Here is a 20,313-nt window from a genome sequence, read left to right as displayed (position 1 = left end):
ATTTTCCAGGCCTGCGTTGAAGAAGCACTACCTCACCACAGGAATGCTTTGGGGAATTCAAAGCAGCAGCCAGAATGTGCCCATTCTCAGCTCTGAGCATCAACACAGACCAATGTTGATGCTTCCTAGCCTTTGACCTATGCATATCACTGGAGCTCCACAACGTCTGTACCAAAGAAACAGAATACTCTGTTTAGGTCTTGTGCAAGGAGCTAGACTAAGGCCTAACTTCCAGGTCCTTTCTGATGCTTGATGTCAAGAGGGATGCCTCTCTGATACACCTCCTGCACTCCGTATAGCTCTTGGGTTCCACATTGCTGATGCCGATGGGTTGGACTTAGTCCTGAAGTGGCTTTCAATGAGTTGTAGCTAGGAACGACTCTAGAGGTCATGGTTCTGCACAGGGAACACCCCGCAGGATCCTGGTCCTCCCCTATGTAAACCATACATCTATCAAGGTAATCCGTGATAGACATGACATGTCTGCACTCGAAGCAGCTGCTGAAGCCACTGGCCTTATCTTTTTTGGGCATTAGACGAAGCAAAATCAAGCTTCTTGATATTAAAGTGAAAACCCAACTGATATAGCTCAATACCAAAGCTGTCAAAAAAACAAAACAAAACAAAAAAAAACTTACTGAAACGCTTGAAAAACCTAATTAGGCTAGGGGAGAAATAAAAATCCTGTGAGGCCTTGCGGCAAATGATTCCTACTGCTTAAGCAAAAAAACAAATGATCAAGAAAGAAAGAACCATGACTTATTGGCTCTGTGGAAAAGATGAGACTGAAGGGGCCCTGCAAGGATGCACAGAGGTATAAGCATGCTGCACATGCCCAGTAGGGCATGCTCAAAATATCTACAAACTCAGAAATTAGAGTTGTGTTTTCCATGTGTTAGAACTACATTTACCATTTTTATTTATTTATTTATTTGCAAATTTTTGTATACCGACATTCGTTAGGCAAACATCACATCGGTTTCCATGTAACATAAAACTGGCCAACATGGCTTTACAATGAAACTGATAATGGAACTGGGTGGAGGGAAGGTGGGGGAAAACACAGGGAATTACTGAACGAAAAGAATATAGGCTATAAACATGACGATATAAGAGCAATAAAATTATATACAAGGATTATTTACAAGTAAATAATCCCTGATGATTATTAAATGATATGAAGGCAATAGATTTTCCTGGCTACTCCATATACTTGAATACGGAAAAGTCAGATATCAAAACAGCTTTATAGATACACTCCCCTAAAATTAAATCAGTTTATCTGCAACTTTGAATTATAGCAAATTTCTTTTACACATCATAAAACTTTGATTTCAAGCAGTGAAAAAATACATAGCTCACATCATGGTGAACAAATCATAAACAGTAGCATATATTACACCTTATTAAAAAAAAGTATTCTTTATCATTCTGTGACACTGAAAAACATTTTGAGAAAGGTGTGTGTGTGTGTGGGGGGGGGGGGGGGGGTTGTTTGTTTGTTTTTTTACCCCCATTGCTACTAGGCTGTCATGATCAAATCCCTTCAAAATGTGTAAGCTGTGCAGTCAGAAAATGACCAGAATCATCAGCAGCATTCTAAAATGCGTGCAGACTGACAATATGATGCAATGTAGCACAAAATCAGCAGCACTATATAACGAATAACAAAATTAACAGTTGCCTAAAAATAGCTCACTACTGAATTTTATATACAAACTGGAAAACAAAAGACAACTACTACTGTACCTCTAAACATTTTTACATTCCACAAAGAGAACACGAATAAGCAATATTAATAGAAAAAGACAGGCCTGTAACTGCAGTTTAATTCTGATCATAAATCCTAATAAGAGAAGACACATCACTAGTAATCTTATTCAGAGCAATTTCAGCTCTCAAAGAAGTTTCCCAAGGAGAAGTATCAGAACCCAATTCAGCAGTATTCTGTATCTACACAACTTAAAAGGCAGCTACAAAAAGATGTACCTAAAAGGGACAATTTCCATGGAACCCAAGTACAAGCAACTACCACCATAGATCAATAGCTGTGCTTTAAGGTTATTCTGCATAACCACCACAGGGATAAATGCATCAGAAGAAGCAAAGAATGAACAAGAAGAAAAAAATGAAATATTCATTAGGAGGCAATAATCCAATCTGAAAAAAAAAATATGCATATGAAAAATCAAAGCCAAAAGAATCACTGCATAGAGTAAAAGTTGAGAATAAAACTGCAAAGAATCAAATGCTTCATATTATACAGCATCAAGCGTCCAGAAGCCCAGGTGGGCTCTGAGTGAATGGTAAAGGCACTAACAAGCTTTGTATAGCAGTTTACATGTTGCAGAGCTACTATTCTGCCAGTGCTAGGGCCTAAATACTTACTCTGAGGAGAATTCTGCACAAATTTAAAATTCAGCATAGGTTATTTGTCAAAAAACCAAAATAAACCACTGTAATTTAAAATGCAATACAGAAAAAGTACTGAAAGATGCTGAATTTTTAATTTTTGGTTCAAAAACTGTAAAGTGCATCATAAATAGGGTTTCTGCTTTTAAGTCTTAACTGATAAACACGAATAAAATTATTACTCTACCTCATCACCCCGATGCAGTGTTAAACGGATAAATATGGGAAAAACACCATTTCCCTTAGTATTCTCACCACCCCCCCCCCCCCCCCCCCCCCCCCCCCCCCTTGCCTACCTTGGAGTGTCCACTCTGTTTTGTGTGTCTTCAACACTAATGACTCTTCAGCTGCACAAATGGTGCATCTACTTTCCAATTTGATGACTGCAATATTTCCACTGTCATACAAGTAAGGACCTTGAGCATCTGGCTAGAATCTGATTTGTCCTTGTGTGCACACGTAAAAAGGCTCTAGTGAAGGTGACTTTGTTTAAACTGCACGTTACACAAGTCCTGAGGATTTTCAGTTTTACAAGCACTAGTCCTTTAAAAACCTTGGATTACTATGATCTACATTAGGTTGCCAATGAACATCCTCAGACAGTACAAAATTCAGCTGCCAGAGTTCTAACACCAGTACTCCTTTTCTTCATTCCATGGTTACTTCTGTACTGGAGAATCAAATATAAGGTTTCACTGCTTATTCATAAGCTGTGAAGTATTATCCCTTCACCTTGGATCTATGCCATACTGTGGATTTATAACCAGTCATGAATCTTACAGTAGCTGGCCCCATTTTCTAGAATACTCTGCCTGAGAGATTACACACTATGACATGCGGACATACATTCAAGAAGCAGCTAAAGGCTTCCTGTTTAGGCAGTCCTTTGAGTTTGAGGTCTAATTTGCGGCTTTCTTTAAATTGATTTTTATCGCTGAATGATCAGAGCAGGTGTTATTTATGCAGGTTTGTTTGTTGTCTAGTAGTTTTAGATCTGCCCAAGTTTGTGTTGTTGCTATGATTATTCTGATGTACCCAGCCTTGAACTATGGATAAGCATGGGAAGCAAATCTTTTAAATATATAATTTGCCTGGAAAAGGTACCCAGCAATAGTACCTGCACCGCAAAAATGCACAAAAATGCTGAATTATCTGTACTTTCAAAGAACTATTAATTAGCTGGTAAACAAATACCTACATTTCCAATTTATACACATAAGCATGGAAGCCTAATCATAAGGCCCCCATCCTCCCTCAGGCTTGTTGAATGCCTCTAGATCTCTTCCCCTAACCCCTTATGCTTGATCCCCAGGCTCTCTCCCCTAGACTGAACCCCCAAGCTTTATCCCTCCCCCACCCTCTAAACTCATTCTCCCAGCCTCTCTTCTCTCTTCCTTTGCTCATGCTCAACCCCCATCGTTCCCTCCTCCATCTTATCACTGCCTCCAAATTTGGCACACAAAATATAAAATTCTGTGCTATGCACAATTCCCCCAGGAATAAATGCTGCACTACAACAGATTTACTTACATTTTACTATGTTTTATCAGTTGTGGCTCAAAGCAGTTACAAAAACAGTAGACAAGCAAAGATTCCCATTCTCTCACAGCTGACAGAATTAACAATATAACATTTTACCCTATGTGTGCGTCAGTAGGTTCCTGATATGATAGGAAAAAATAGAACAGTACACACATTTTACTTGGATACAGATTTTCTGTAAGCATAAAACCATACAGGGAAAAAACTGTAAATACAATTGAGAGCTCCCATTCATCCTTCATCAAAAAACAAAAACACCCCCCACCACCACAAAGAACAAAAACCCCTTACCCTTTATCCTTCGCATGTACATCCGCTCCATGCTGCAGCAAAAGCTGAACAATCTTAACCCGATTGTATCCTGCTGCTAAGTGTAATGGAGTTGACTGCAGGGCAAGAAAAATATGTAAATCCAAATGTTGAAAATCCACCAAAAATTAAATTTTATCAAAGCAAATTCTATGGCATATGATTTAAAAATATGTCTATGCTAAACTAAAGGTAAAATCACTACAAAGTTCTTAAGGTATCTGGAACAACTACTCCTTTCGATTGCCTCTGATTCTTGTTCTAAGAAAGTGTCCAAATATTAAGGCAGTGACAATTAAATAAACTTAAGTTTTGAATTAAACACACTACTTGATGGGAAGTTATTACCAAAAGCTCAGAGACTTACTTAATGTCAAATATTCAACTAAGTGCATGGAACCCTCTCTACTGAATAGTTTTGGTGAGTGATTTTCAATCAGTGTGCATAAATTTTAGAAGGACTATGGGATCATGAAATCATTTATTACCTGTCAGTTCAATATGCTTACATACAAGTGGATGGATGATTACTAGAATGACCCATGTGCTCAGGCATGCAGTACTACTAATTAATGTCAAGTGAAAGTAAGCTTACAATAAAAGCAAAAACCATACATAAATACAAAATTCACAAAACATAACCCCACTTTAGGCAGCATTTGAACAGATTATGTAGAATTACATATTTGTTTTACTGGTTTAAGACCATATTTCTTCCAAATTTCCAGAGCAATATCCTGACAAGATGGCCGCCTGCACGGGGAAAGAGTACAATTGGCCGCTCAAGACGTGATGTCGTGATGTCACGTCTTCAGCGGCCAATTGTACTCTTTCCCCGTGCAGGCGGCCATCTTGTCGAGAGGAGCTATCGGAGCCAGATCTTCGCGTTCCTGCTCGTGGCTCATGGCTGCAAAACAGCAAGTTTTGCCGGTGTCCGGGCTGGGGGAAAGCTTCGCCGCTGTCAGTGTCCCCCCCCTCCCGGAGCAAGGCTGCTTTTCGCGCCCTGCTCCGAGAGGGGGGGGGGGACACTGAAAAGTCGTTTCGCCGTTGCTTCGCCGCTGTCAGTGTCCCCCCCCTCCCGGAGCAAGGCTGCTTTTCGCGCCCTGCTCCGAGAGGGGGGGGGGGACACTGAAAAGTCGTTTCGCCGTTGCTTCTGCGTTGCTTCGCCGCCGTCAGTGTCCCCCCCCCCTCCCGGAGCAAGGCTGCTTTTCGCGCCCTGCTCCGGGAGGGGGGGGGGACACTGAAAAGTCGTTTCGCCGTTGCTTCTGCGTTGCTTCGCCGCTGTCAGTGTCCCCCCTCCTCCCGGAGCAAGGCGGCTTTTCGCGCCCTGCTCCGAGAGGAGGGGGGACACTGAAAACTCGCTTTGCCGTTGCAGTCTCCGTGGCAGCCCCAGTCCGGACATCGGAGGGGGGCTGCAACGTTTTTTTCGCTTTTTTTTTTTTTTTTTTTGGCTTCTGGAGGAGGGGAGAGGACTGGGGCTGCCACGGAGACCGGCACCCATGATCGCGGCCGGGGCAGGTGAGCGGGGGCTGGGGGAAAGCTTGCCACCTACCCTTACCCATGCCTCTACCGCCTGGGTCAGGGTAGGCGGTAAATTTGCAGGTTAAACGCGCGACAAAACGGCAGGGAAAGGTAGCGTTAGTCGGGGCGCGGGTTACGGGATGCTAGGGGAATAGCTAATTGGCTCGTTTGCATGCAATATCGCGCTAATTCGCTCGTTTGCATGCAATATGCATGCCGCGGGCGGAAGGGGTTACCCGGGGAATTTAGGACGCGGTAGGAGTAGGTTAAAGGGGATTCGGGATCGCAGGAAGGGCTAACGCGGCCGAAACGTGAGTTAGAAGCGGCTTAGGAGCAGGGTAAACACGGCCGCACTTTACAGGATAGGCCTGAAGTAAGTAAATCCGCACAGCTTGAAACTCTGGGGGTTTTTTTGGATATATCACAGCTGTCAGCCTGACTTCTAAAATCTAAAATACGGAATAAAACAGTCTTAACTGAACATACAAGTCACATTTTGCCCCGCTACAAGAATTCCTCAGAATCCTGCTTTAGTTTTCCCTCATTCCCATATAATATTCACAAGGGCACAGCAATGAGCATTCTTTCTGGGAAATAGTGACCAAGCTGAATGGCTTTTGCTAAGCCCATTAGCTGAGATGGGCTTCTCCTCCTACCTGTGCCCTCCACATAAAAACAAGTTCAGGTAGCTGCTCTTGCCCAAAAGGGTAAACAACTTTCTCCAAATGAAGAGGCTCCAGGCATCCATTGCAAGAATAGAGCAGTCCTCAACTGTCAGACAAACCTCAGGACTCTGAGTTGTGAAAGTAGTATTAGTGTACTACATACTCAGTCACTGCTGTTTCCAAGTGCGAGATATGGCATTTACAAAATTAATAAAATTCACCTCTACACTGAAGATTTCTCTAGGCCACTAAGTTATTTTACAAATTAACTATTCCTGGAATACTTTTTTTTTTTTTTTTTTTTAATTTGCACATACCTTTCTACCATCACTTGCATGACAATTGACATTTAAAGGGGTAAGAAGCGCCATCATTTTTTCCTCATTACCACTCCTAACAAAAAATAAAAATAAAAAATGTCACATTTTTTAACAATTTTGTTCTATGGGAAATTGCTAATCCACTTGATTATACAAATAGTATAACTGCTGCCTACACTTTATAGTATCAGCTTGTATCTTTCTTAGCTCCGATTTATCTTCTGGTCTAATTCATAGGTCTCCTTTCTTTTGTCCTAACATTCAATTTCTAAAATCTTCTTTACCCAAGTTTGGTCCCTGAGGACATGAAACAGGCCTGATTTTCAAGATAACCAAAATATATAAAACTTCCAGAGGGAAGCCAGTCATTTTTGTCTGTAGTAGCAAAAATGACAGACTTGCAGCATCTTACATACAAACAGATTTACTGAGACAAACTTTCAAGGACAAGACTATACCAGAAGCATATATAAATTGATCACAAACCACAGCAGCTATGTACAAATAAATGTATTTAGTGCAAATATCCTGGCAGGCAGACCTGTCAATTATCCTACTATGAAACCTGCATGAGGATGCAAGCACAGCATCTTAATTATTTATAAAAGTGGAAGTGTTAAAATAGAAGAAAGCAGAGTTGCCTTACCTGTAACAGGTGTTCTCATAGGACAGCAGGATGTTAGTCCTCACATATAGGTGACATCATCAGGATGGAGCCCAATCACGGAACACTTTTGTCAAAGTTTCTAGAACTTTGACTGGCACCTACTGGGCATGCCCAGCATAGCACCAACCCTGCATCCAGCAGGGGTCCCCCTTCAGTCTCGTATTATAGCAAAACAGTACGTGCAAAAAATAAAATAAGAAAACATAAACGAACCCAACACCGCGGGGTGGTGGGTGGGTTTCGTGAGGACTAACATCCTGCTGTCCTGTGATAATACCTGTTACAGGTAAGCAACTCTGCTTTCTCACAGGAGAAGCAGAATGGTAGTCCTCACATATGGGTGAGACCGAGCTGAGGATGCCCAAGCAATGCACCAAATGCACCCAAAGACGTGCAACAGGCACAACAACAGGGGTGGCATTCTGGTTAGGAGGGCATCCTGAACCCTGAATGGGTCAGTGGAAAGCTGTTGGGTAATTAAACTGAAAACAAGTTGCGTAGAACAGACTGGCCAAAGATAGAATCCTGTCTGCCAGCTTTATCTAAGCAATAATGGGCTGCGAATGTATGGAGAGAAGTCCAGGTCGCAGCCTTACAAATGTCAGCAAGTGGCACTGAACGAAGGTGTGCTACTGACATCGCCATGGCCCTGATAGAGTGTGCTTTCGCACGGTCTTGTAACGGAATGCCTGCTTGCTCGTAGCAAAAGGAAATGCAGTCCGCCAACCAGGAGGAGAGGGTTTGCTTTCCCACAGGATTTCCAAGTTTGATAGTATCAAAAGACACAAACAACTGAGTGGACTTCCTGTGGGCTGACGTGTGTTCTAGATAGAAAGCTAGGGCACGCTTACAATCCAAGGAATGCAAAGCCTGTTCTCCTGGGTTTGTATGGGGCCTGGGAAAAAAGGTAGGTAGGATAATAGATTGGTTAATATGGAATTCCGAGACTACCTTCGGTAAGAATTTAGGGTGGGTGCGGAGCACTACCCTGTCATGCAGAATTTTAGTGTAAGGCGGGTAGATAACTAGCGCCGGCAACTCACTAACTCTGTGAGCGGACGTGATCGCAAGGAAAAAAACTACCTTCCAGGTAAGATAGTGTAGGTCACATGAGTGGAGAGGTTCAAAACGGAGGTTTCATGAGCTGTCCCAAAACCACATTAAGGTCCCAAGCAGGTGCAGGAGAGCGCAGTGGAGGTTTTAAATGGAGCAAGCCTTTTATGAAACGCGACTCTAAGGGTTGGGTCGAGATGGCGACATCTCCTATACCCTTATGCTATGCAGACACTGCACTAACATGCACCCTGATAGAGGAGGTTTTTAGGCCTAACTCTGATAGGTGCCAGAGATAGTCTAGGAACTTTGCAGTGGAACAAGTGAAGGGGGTCTATGGACATGGAAGTGCACCAGACCGTAAACCTCTTCCATTTAGAGCGATAAGACCTTCTCATTGAAGGCTTTCGTGAAGCCACCAGGACTCGGGATACCGACTGAAAGGTTAAGAGGTTGGAGTATTAACCTTTCAACATCCAGGCCGTCAGAGACAGAGCTTGGAGGTTGGGGTGACGGAGATGCCCCTTGCTCTGAGTGATTAGAAGGGGATCCTTCCCCAGAGGAATGTGTCGGCGTACTAATAGGTCCTGGAGGATTGGAAACCACACCTGGCATGGCCAATGGGAGCTATCAGAATCATTAATCCTTTGTCCTGCCGGAGCTTCACGAGAGTCTTTGAAATGTGAGGAAGTGGAGGGTACGCATAAAGGAGACCGCTGGCCCAGGAGAGGGCGAAGGCATCTCTTGGCTGCAAGTGGTGACTGCGAATGAGAGAGCAGAAGTTGTCTACTTTGTGGTTGTGTACAGACGCAAAGAGGTCTATGCGAGGGTAACCCCAACATTGGAATATCGCATCTGCTACCGTGGTGTCGAGAGACCACGCGTGCAGATGGAAAGTGAGACAGCTTGTCCGTCAACACATTGTCCACTCCCGGCAAGTAGGTTGCTTTGAGGCACATCGAGCTAGAAAGGGTCCATTCCCATATCTGTGCAGCTTCCTGACACAGAAGGTAAGAGCCCGTTCCCCTTGTTTGTTGATGTACCACATCGCAACCTGATTGTCGGTTTGAATCAGGATGGCTTTGTTTGATAGGCAATCCTGAAAGGCCTTGAGGGCATATCTGATCGCCTGTAGCTCCAGGAAATTCATTTGGCGTTTGGCTTCCTCTGGAGACCGGGTTTCCTGAGTCTGCAGGTCGCCTACATGTGCACCCCACCCAAGGTTGGATGCATCTGTTAAGGTGATTTGGGGATCTGGAGCCTGAAATGGAAGGCCTTGAATGAGACTGAGTGGTGCATCCACCAGGCTAGTGACAGACGGAGCTGTTTGGTAACCTGGACACTGCTGGACATTGGCTGACAAGCTTGAATCCACTGGCATTTTAAGGTGCACTGCATTACTCTCATGGCGAGGCGAGCTGAGCCATCGGAGTGACATGCACTGAGGACACCATGTGACCCAACAGTATGAGGAAGTGACGAGCAGCTGAAGACACTCGAGACTATAGCTGATGCGCCAGAGACATAATGGTGAAAGCACGATCCTGGGGGAGGAAGGCTTTCGCCAGCATAGTGTTTAGGTCAGCCCCTATAAAGGATAGGGTTTGGGATGGAACTATCTTGGATTTGGGATAGTTGATTAAACCCTAAGGAGATCAGGGTGTTGATGGTGAGACGCAGGGAGGTTAGCATGCCCTGCTGAGTCGGAGCCTTATCAACCAATCGTCGAGATAAGGGTAGACATGCACACCCTGATTTCTGAGGAAGGCTGCAACTACCACCAGCCACTTGGTGAATACTCGTGGAGCAGACGCCAGGCCGAATGGTAGTACACAGTACTGGAAATGACGAGGGCCGACCAGGAATTGCAGGAATTTGCGATGTGATGGTGTGATTGAGATGTGTGTGTATGCGTCCTGGAGGAGATCTATAGAGAGCATAGCCAATCTCCTCTTTGAAGAAGTAGAGAGCCCAAGGTTATCATCTTGAATTTTTCTCTGTGCAGAAATTTGTTAAGTGCATGGAGGTCCAGTATCGGGCAAACGCCACCTGACTTTTTTGGTATTAGAAAATACAGGGAATAAAATCCCTGCCCCTGCTGGGAGAGGGGTACTGGTTCTATTGCTCAGGATAGGAGGAGGGATGAGACCTCCTGTTCGAGCAAGGGAGAGTGGTCGGACTTCCCCCACATCAGCCAAGGTGGAGAGTCCACTGGAACAGTCAGGAAATATAGGTGGTAACCTTGGGTGACTACTGCAAGTACCCGCTGGTCGGTGGTGACTGTGTGCCAAGCGCTGTTGAAGTGGCAGAGTCGACCGAAGACTGGTATGGATGGAAGAGGAGGTTGGCTTACACTCTCTAGGAAGGAGTCAAAACCCTGACGCTGGTCCAGGCTGAGAAGCTGGCTGAGACTTTTGAGGCAGAGTCTGCCTGAATTGACCTTTTTGGTAAGGTCTGGAAGGGTGTCCTCTAGAAGCCGGAGGATAAAGTTTCCTTGTCTTGTAAGTTAGCCGCTTAGAGTCTCGTCTGAAAGTTCTCTTAGGGACAGAAGGGAAGTCAGATGGTACAGAAGAAAGCTAGCATAGCGTTTCATGGTGGTCCTTCAACTGCGCCACAGTCTCTCGGATCTTTTTCCCCGAAGAGATTATAGCCCACATAAGGTAGATCTGCTAACCTGTCTTGGACTTCTGGTCTTAAGTCCGAGGATTTGAACCAGGCCCATCTTCTTGCACTAATCCCCGCTGCAGACACTCTAGAGGCAGTGTCAAAGATATCATAGGCAGCGCGGACCTAGTGCTTTCCAGCATCCAGACCTTTTTGAGCCAGAGTATGACATGAGCCTGGAGTTGCTCTGGTAAAGAATCAGAGAAATCCTGGACCCTTTTAAAAAGGTCTCTGGTATACTGGGTCATATATAACTGGTAAGAGGCAATGCGAGATATGAGCATTGAGCCATGGAAGATACGCCTGCCCAAAGCATCCAGGGATTTTTGTTCTTTTCCTGGAGGTATGGAGGAATGAGATTTTGAAAGTCATGCCTTCTTCTGGGCTGATTCAACAACAAAGTGATGATCCAACTGTGACTTTTGGAACCCAGGAGCTGACTGCACAAGATAAGTGGCATCTGTCTTGCAGTTGACAGGTGGAACCGAACATGGGTGCTCCCAGTTTCTCTTCAGGAGATCAAGCAGGATTTCATGAATAGGTATAGACATGATTTCCTTAGGAGCATCTAGAAATTGGAGTACTTCCAGCATCTTGTGCCTAGAGTCCTCTTCCGTCTGAAGGTGAAAAGGAATGGTTTCAGACATTTCCTTGATGAAGTTGATAAAAGACAGGTCCTTCTGGTGGAGAACGTCGTCTTTCATCTGAGGGAGAGGGCTCTGATGGTAGGTCATCTGTATCTGGGACGAATCATCGGTCCAAGGATTATAGGGCTGATCTCCAGCACCTAGTGGGTCTCCAGAAGGGAGAAAGGGTGCAAATCCTGAGGACCAGGCCTAGGCATTGATGGCATCGATGGAGGCATCAAAGGGACCAGTGACATCAATGGACAAGTTGGTGGTAAAATCCCAGATGGTGGGATGGAAAATCAGTGTTTCTTCATCATCCGATGTTAATGGAATCGGTGTAGAAAGCACTGGATCCACTGGTGCTCTCAGTTCCATCAGAGGCAGGGCACCGATCAACGCATCCAGTCTACCCAGTAGCGGTACGAGCGCTACGGGAATTGGATCTGTGACCGGCTCAGGGACCGGTAACGGCGTCGATGGAGGTTGGAAGCCCTGAAGTGCTTTACCAATGGCCTCTTGGATCATCCGATCCAATTCCTCGCGGAAGCCTGGGGCATGGAACCCCGGCACCGGAGTAGGAGGCAGCACTGGCGTAGCCGGAGGGTCCACCAGTGAAGGTGGAATACCGGATCCCAGCACCACTGAAGGTGGGGGAACGCCTCGGTGACCAGGTCAACAGAAGTTGTTTAGCTGATCAGGCCAATCCTGTTGCTTCAATCTATTATTATACCATGGCTGTAAAATTTCTAGCTTACAAAACATAGTGTACATTTCAGCCTGAAAGGATTTAAACTAAATGAATCCAGATCATTTGTTTCATCATTAAAGTCTGACAGCTAATAAGCAGAATGCAGAAAGTAGCCTAGTTCTTATGATCAAGGAAAATATGACACACGCAATTCCCCCAAGCTAAAACAGTGTTTGGTTTTTAATCTATGATCAGCTAGTATATTGTGTGAACAGAGAAAATGGCGAAGCATGCATGCCAGATAATTCTGCATGCATGTATATTTTCTCCTAGATTTGTAAATCAATCATATGACATTGTTCCCTGTCCCTATTCATAATGCATGCAAAAGCAAAACCATGATTGATGAGTTTGCATCTGTGGAGTTACAATATAGATCTCTCAAAGCCTTCTAATCAGGTCCCACTTAAAATATTATAAATGTCTAACAAACTTGGTAACTATATACAGTACCTTGCACTTTCCAAAAGCTCATCTTTTTTGTATTCACCTGCAAACACAAAAATATTTTTCTAATTTTATGTTTTCCAATATGTAGTCAACAAAAAGTATACACAGTTTACTGATGTGCAAAGATCTGTTTTTGGTAGGAATTAAATTTAACATGCTTTTTCCTTCTGTTTATACTCATTATGGGACCAGCTGTGGGCTTTTTTTGAGCAGGGGAAAAGTTGCATTTATAATATGATGAACTGAATATTATAATAGTTTTACTGTAAACAGTGAAAATACAGGGTGGCCCATGGAAAGGTAGCCTGCCTCCAATACCAGTGCATTGGGGGCAGGCTACTTTTCCATGGGTCACCCTGTATAAAATTACACATGCTAAATGTTTTAAATTATTATTTTAAACCATGCACTTTTAAATATAATTTAAAAAGTGATAAGCTACAAACATTCCAAAATACTGACCAGGCTTGGAAAAAGCAATTATATCACTTAATTTATCAATTAATGCAGGAGTAGCCAACTCTAGTCCTCAAGAGCCACAAAAACAAGCATGATTTTCACCATATCCACAACAACTATGCATGATATATCTGCATAGCATTGAGTGAGTATGTGTAAATCTCATGCTCAGTGCACTGCAGAAGTCAAAAAAGCAAACAGAATGTTAGGAATTATTAGGAAAGGAATGGTGAATAAAACAGAGATTGTCATAATGCCTCTATCGCTCCATGGTGAGACCACACCTTGAGTACTGTGTGCAATTCTGGTCAACGCATCTCAAAAAAAAAGATATAGTTGCACTGGAGAAAGGCAACCAAAATGATAAAGTGTATGGTACAGGTCTCCTATGAGGAAAGGCTAAAAAGGTTAAAGTTGTTCAGCTTGGAGAAGAGACTGCTGAAGTCGGATATGGCAGAGGTCTATAAAATCATGAAAGGACTAGAATGGATAAATGTGAAACATATTTACTCTCAGATTAGAGGGCACTCCATTAAGTTAGCAAATAGTACATTTAAAACAAATTGAAGAAGTTCTTTCACACTCAACAATAAAGTTCTGAAATTCATTGCCAGAGGATGTGGTAAAGGCAGTTAGCATAGCTGGATTTAAAAAAAAGTTTGGATAAGTTCCTGGAGAAGTAGTCCATAAACTGCTATTAATCAAATTAAGCAATGGCTATTTGGGTTCTTGCTAGGTACTTGTATTATGGATTGGACACTAATGGAAACAGGATGCTAAGCTTGATGAACTCTCAGTCTGACTCAGAATGGCAACTTATGTTCTTATGTATATTCACTGTGGATATCCTGACAATCAGACCTGTTTGTGGCTCTTGAGAATCCAAGTTAGCTATCCCTGAATACATACAATCCTCAGTGCAAGAGTTCATGTTCTGACAGGGAGCAGTCACTGATAAATCTCAGGCTACAGCAGCCTAAATATACCGTGTTCTGTTGCATAACTCATCTCTTGTTAGGAAACATACAGAACAGACTATTTAAAATTCTTATGGGATTCTGTCTAACCACTCAGTAATAAACGATAAAACATTTCCCCACTACTTACCAGTCAGCACTGCTTTTGCTGATGGGTCAGCTAAATCTAATGCTGTCCGTCCATCTGTGTTGCGGATGGTTGAATCAGCCCCATGTTGTAGCAGTACTAAAAAACATTTATTTAGTGAATGCACCATATACAACTATACTGGAATGCAAACTTTTTCCATTAGCCTAAACAGTTACATTTTCCAATACATTCATTCAAACTGACATTTTAGAAAACTGAAGTTCATAGAAAGGGTAATTTTCAAAAAAGTATTTACATGGGTAAAAAGCCACCCTTCAGGTTTCATAGAATGTGTACTTTTAGCTGCATAAAGGAAGCATTCTTGTGGGTGCATTTGAGGGAGGAGGAATAGCCTAGTGGTTAGAGCAGTGGACTATGAACCAGGAGACCAGGGTTCAAGTCCTGCTGTCACTCCTTGTGACCTTGGGCAAGTCACTTTACCCTCCATTGCCTCAGGCACAAAACATTGAAAGCCCTCTGGGGATAGGGAAATACCTCCAGTACCTGAATGTAAACCGGTGTGATATCTCAATTGAGATCGAATGTCGGCATCCAAAAATAATAAAGAAAGAAAGAAGGTAGGGGAAGAAAATAGCTGTGCACATTCGGCCGGATTTTAAATGCCCTGCGCGCGTAAATCCAGCTGGATTTACGCCGCATAGGCCGCCGGCAAGTCCCGGGGCTTTGTAAAGGGGGCATGTCGGGGGCTTGACGCCGCGTTTCAGGGGCGGGCCCGGGGGTGTGGCGCCAGCCCGGGGTCAAGGCCTCCGGGCCAGCCCCCGGGTCGGGTGATGGCGCGCCAGCAGCCCGCAGGCGTAAATCTGCCAACAAAGGTAAGGGGGGGTTTAGATAGGGGGTTTAGATGGGTTTAGATAGGGCTGGGGGGGGTGGGTTAGGGAGGAGAAGGTGGGGGGAGGGCGAAGGAAAGTTCCCTCCGAGGCCGCTCCGAAATCAGAGCGGCCTCGGAGGGAACAGGCAGCGCGCGCTGGGCTCGGTGCGCGCAGGTTGCAAAATAGCAAAATTGCTTACCTTGTTATCCCAGGTGTTATCCCAGGACAGCAGGATGTAGTCCTCACATATGGGTGACCTCACTCACTGAGCCCTAATGCGGGAAAACTTCTGGCAAAGTTTCTAGTAGTTTTTAACTGGCAGCCTGGGGCTACTGAGCATGCCCGGCATGCCATGATATTCCCTGCCACAGGGGTCTCACTTCAGTCTGGTATGTAGCAATAAGCGTTAGCAAATTAAAATAATAAAAGTCTGAGGCCCAACTCCGCGGGGTGGCGGGTGGGTTCTGTGAGGACTACATCCTGCTGTCCTGGGATAACACCTATTACAAGGTAAGCAATTTTGCTATTTTGCGCGAGCGCGTACTTTTGTTCGCGCACCTGGCGCGCGCAAGGTAAGCAATTTTGCTTTATCCCAGGACAAGCAGGATGCTAGTCCTCACATATGGGTGATTAGCAAACTAAAGGCTGAGTCAGTGTCCATGTAGTTAGCAGTGATGCGTTGTTGAGGAAAATGAGGCAGCTGAAGATCACAGCAGGTTGGTTGTAGAAGGAGTTGGGATCAAACTGGAAACAAGTTCTTTAAGACAGATTGTCCATAGGCTGAATCTTGTCGTCCTTCTTTGTCCAAACAGTAATGAGCTGCAAAGGTGTGAAGGGAACTCCATGTTGCTGCTTTACATATGTCAATGATTGGCACTGAACGAAAATGTGCTACTGAAGTTGACATTGCACGTACTGAATGCGCCTTTACTCGCCCTTGGAGAGGAAGGCCTGCTTTTTCATAGCAAAACTGTATGCAATCTGCTAACCAGTTGGATAGAGTATGCTTACCCACTGCTTTACCTGGCTTATTTGGATCATAAGATACAAAAAGCTGATTGGATTGTCTGAGGGACTTAGTGCGATTCAGATAAAAGGATAACGCACGTTTGCAGTCCAGAGTGTGCAAAGCTCTTTCTCCCTGGTGAGAATGAGGCCGTGGAAAGAATGTGGGTAGAACCATGTTTGATTTAAGTGGAACTCTGTAACTACCTTAGGAAGGAATTTTGGGTGTGTTCGGAGAACCACTCTGTCATGGAGAAACTTTGTATAAGGTTCATACGTGACAAGTGCTTGTAACTCACTAACCCTTCTAGCTGATGTGATGGCTATAAGAAAGATAGTCTTCCATGTGAGAAATTTAAAATCACAGGAATGTATGGGTTCAAAGGGAGAACGCATCAATGCTGTTAAAACCAGATTCAGGTCCCTTTGAGTGACTGGAGGCCGAATCGGTGGTTTAAGGTGAGTTAGACCTCTCATGAACCTACTGACAAGAGGTTCATGAGATATAGGTGCATCTCCCATATATATGCATAGGTGCATATATTCGTGGATATAGGTGCATCTCCCATCTTGTTATGATAAGCTGAGATTGCACTCAAATGTACTCTGATTGATGAAGTCTGAAGACTAGAGTCTGAAAGATGGTACAAATAGTCTAGAAGAGAAGTAGTGGGGCAAGTGAAAGGACCAATATTGTTTTGTCTGCACCACAAAGTGAACCTTTTCCATTTGAAAGAATAATTCTTTCTTGTGGAAGGTTTGCGTGAAGCTATAAGCACTTGAGAAACAGTTGAAAGATTGAGTGGTTGTAGGATTAAGCTTTCAACATCCATGCAGTCAGGGATAGGGATTGAAGGTTGGGATGGCGCAACCGACCCTGATCCTGAGTTATGAGATTGGGAGCTACTCCCAGGCGTATTGGATCCCTGACTGAAAGGTCTAGCAGTGTGGGAAACCATACTTGTCGAGGCCAGTATGGGGCTATGAGTATCATAGTCCCCTTGTCTTGTTGTAGCTTCACTAGAGTTTTCGTTATAAGCGGTATTGGAGGATACGCATATAGCAGGCCTGAGTTCCAAGGGCGAGCAAAAGCATCCTTGGCAAATTGGTTCTGTTGTTTGTGTAGAGAACAGAAGTTGTCCACCTTGTGATTCAGATGGGACGCAAAGAGGTCCATTGTTGGTTGTCCCCAACTTTGGAATATATTGGTGGCTACTGAGGGATTCAGGGACACTCGTGTGGTTGGAACTGGCGACTGAGTCGGTCTGCTAGTACATTTTGAATTCCTGCTAGATAAGTGGCCTGTAGGAACATTGAGCGACTCAAAGCCCAGTCCCAAATTTGTGCAGCTTCTTGACAAAGGAGATTCGAGCCCGTACCTCCCTGTTTGTTGATGTACCACATGGCTACCGTATTGTCTGTTTGGATCAGCACAATCTTGTGTGAAAGGCAGTCCTTGAACGCATGCAGCGCATAACGTATAGCTCGAAGTTCCAGAAAATTGATTTGATATGTGGCTTCAGTTTTGTCCAAGTTCCTTGAGTTTGAAGAGAGTTTATATGAGCTCCCCACCCCAAGGTGGATGCATCTGTAGTTAATGTTATCTGAGGGACCGGTTTTTGGAAGGGTAGACCCTTGCGTAAATTGTCCTTGATTGTCCACCATTGTAGCGATGAGCGTAGTTGGTGGGTTACTTGGATTGGATAATGTAATGGTTGAATGGCTTGGATCCACTGCGATCGAAGAGTCCATTGAGTTACTCTCATGGCGAGTCGTGCCATAGGAGTGATATGAACTGTTGAGGCCATGTGGCCTAGTAAGGTAAGAAACTGATGGGCTGTCGCTTGTTGTTGCATGGAAATTGAGTGTGCCAACAGGGACAGTGTGACTGCACGATCTTCTGGTAGAAAAGCCTGTGCAGTATTTGTGTTTAATTCTGCTCCTATGAACTGGAGTAGATGAGAAGGGTTCAGGTGGGATTTCTGATAATTGATGAGGAATCCCAGCTTGTGAAGTATAGCTATTGTGTAATTCAGAGAATTGATTGCTCCTTGTTGTGATTGACTTTTGATTAGCCAATCGTCAAGATAAGGAAAAACATGAACACCCTGTTTGTGTAAATGTCCTGCTATCACTGCCAGGCATTTGGTGAATACTCTAGGAGCTGAAGCCAGGCCGAATGGTAACACTCGGTATTGGAAATGCTGATGTCCTACTGTGAATCGCAGATACTTGCGATGAGGCGGGAATATAGGAATGTGTGTGTAAGCATCTTGAAGATCCAAAGAACAAAGCCAATCTCCCTTTTGTAGTAGTGGAAGCATGGTGCCTAGCGAAACCATCCTGAACTTTTCTTTTTTTAAGAATTTGTTGAGATTTCTGAGATCTAGAATGGGACGTATGCCTCCGGTTTTCTTTGGAATGAGGAAATACCGGGAATAGAATTCTCTGCCCTTCTGACTGTGTGGTACTTGTTCCACGGCTTTTGAGTGCAGAAGAGCGGATAATTCTGTTTGTAATTGAGGGATGTGATTGAGCTGGGAGTTTTGTGGTGGAAACTCCTGAGGGAGAGATGAGAAGTCTAGGCGGTAGCCTTGACGAATTATGGACAGTACCCAATGATCGGTGGTTATTGTTGTCCATTCCTTGTAGAAATGGGATATTCTCCCTCCAACTGGCAAGGTGGCATAGGGATTGGGATATTGGCCTTGTGCTCTGAAATTTGTTTCAAAAGCCGGAGGTGGATCCTGTTTGAGGAGGTGGTTGGGGCCTCGCAGACCGCTGTTGTCTTTGTTGTGGTCTTTGCTGAGACCTTGGAGGTCTTGACCTAGAGGCGGGAGGATAGTATCTCTTTGGATGATAGAAGGGACGTTTGGCTTCTCGTCGTGATGGCCTGCGAGGTGTGTGGGTTGCAGGGTCATGAGGCAACATAGAGAGTTGTTTTAGTGTCTCTGAATGCTCTCGAAGCTGGGCGACGGCATCCTGTACTTTGGTTCCAAACAAATTATCTCCCTGACAGGGAAGGTCCACTAATTTGTCCTGGACTTCAGGACGCAGATCAGAAGCCTTTAGCCAGGCCCATCTTCTGGCACTGATGCCGGATGCTGCTGTTCTAGAGGATGTTTCAAAAGCATCGTAGGCTGCCCTTACCTCATGCTTTCCTGCATCCAAACCCTTTTGAATAATGACTTGTGCCGCCTCCTGGTGTTGAGGCAGAGAGGGTAGAAATTCTTCAATCTGCTTCCAGAGATTCCTCTGGTGCTGCGTCATGTAAAGCTGATATGCAGCAATTTTTGAATTGAGCATGGCTCCTTGGTAGATCTTCCGTCCCATTAGGTCTAAGAATATACTGTCCTTTCCTGAAGGAATAGAGGCATGAGTCCTGGTTCTGCGAGATTTTTTCTGAGCAGATTCTACCACAAGGGAATTGTGAGGAAGTTGAGGTTTCTCAAATCCTGGAGCTGCTTGAACAAGATATGTAAAGTCTACCCTCTTATTCACAGCAGGGGTTGTACATGGATGTTCCCAAATCCTCTGCTGAAGCTGTAAAAGCACTTTGTGTACTAGGATGGCCAGATTGTGCTTAGGAGGATCCACAAATTGCAGTATTTCAAGTGTTTGCTGCCTCTCATCCTTTTCAGCCTGGAGTTGAAAGGGTATGGACTCAGACATTTCTTGAATAAAAGATGAAAATGAGAGGTCCTCTGGAGGTGACTGCTTTTTGGCTTGAGGTGGAGAGGCATCAGACAAGAAATCTTCTGAGGAATGCTCAGATTCTGTGTCTGACCAAGTATCAGAAGTAGGTATGTGATATTGAGGAGGGTCCGGCCTTTGAGGTGGAGGTAACCCTGAAGGTCCTTGCAAGGGATCTTGAGGATCCGGTGAAGCCTCTCTCTCCTCTTCTTCTTGTCCAGGCATTATGGGTAATGAAG

The 20,313-nt window shown here is 44.3% G+C and overlaps 1 protein-coding gene across 1 annotated transcript in view; it reads right to left on the bottom strand.

The window, feature by feature from the left end:
* Window positions 1–20,313, bottom strand: part of TNKS2 (tankyrase 2) — a 195,548-nt gene that overhangs the window by 120,591 nt on the left and 54,644 nt on the right. Inside the window, exons 3-6 of the mRNA XM_029609867.1 lie at window positions 14,547–14,642; window positions 12,984–13,020; window positions 6,767–6,842; window positions 4,246–4,340 (exon numbers count right to left, since the gene is read on the bottom strand). Coding sequence (XP_029465727.1) covers window positions 4,246–4,340; window positions 6,767–6,842; window positions 12,984–13,020; window positions 14,547–14,642 — 304 coding nt within the window. The remainder of the gene's footprint in view (window positions 1–4,245; window positions 4,341–6,766; window positions 6,843–12,983; window positions 13,021–14,546; window positions 14,643–20,313) is intronic.

This window comes from Rhinatrema bivittatum, chromosome 7, assembly GCF_901001135.1.
Source record: "Rhinatrema bivittatum chromosome 7, aRhiBiv1.1, whole genome shotgun sequence".
Taxonomy (NCBI): Eukaryota; Metazoa; Chordata; class Amphibia; order Gymnophiona; family Rhinatrematidae; genus Rhinatrema; species Rhinatrema bivittatum.
Note: the sequence above shows the minus strand (reverse complement) of the source record. Positions and strands in the feature narration are given on the sequence as shown.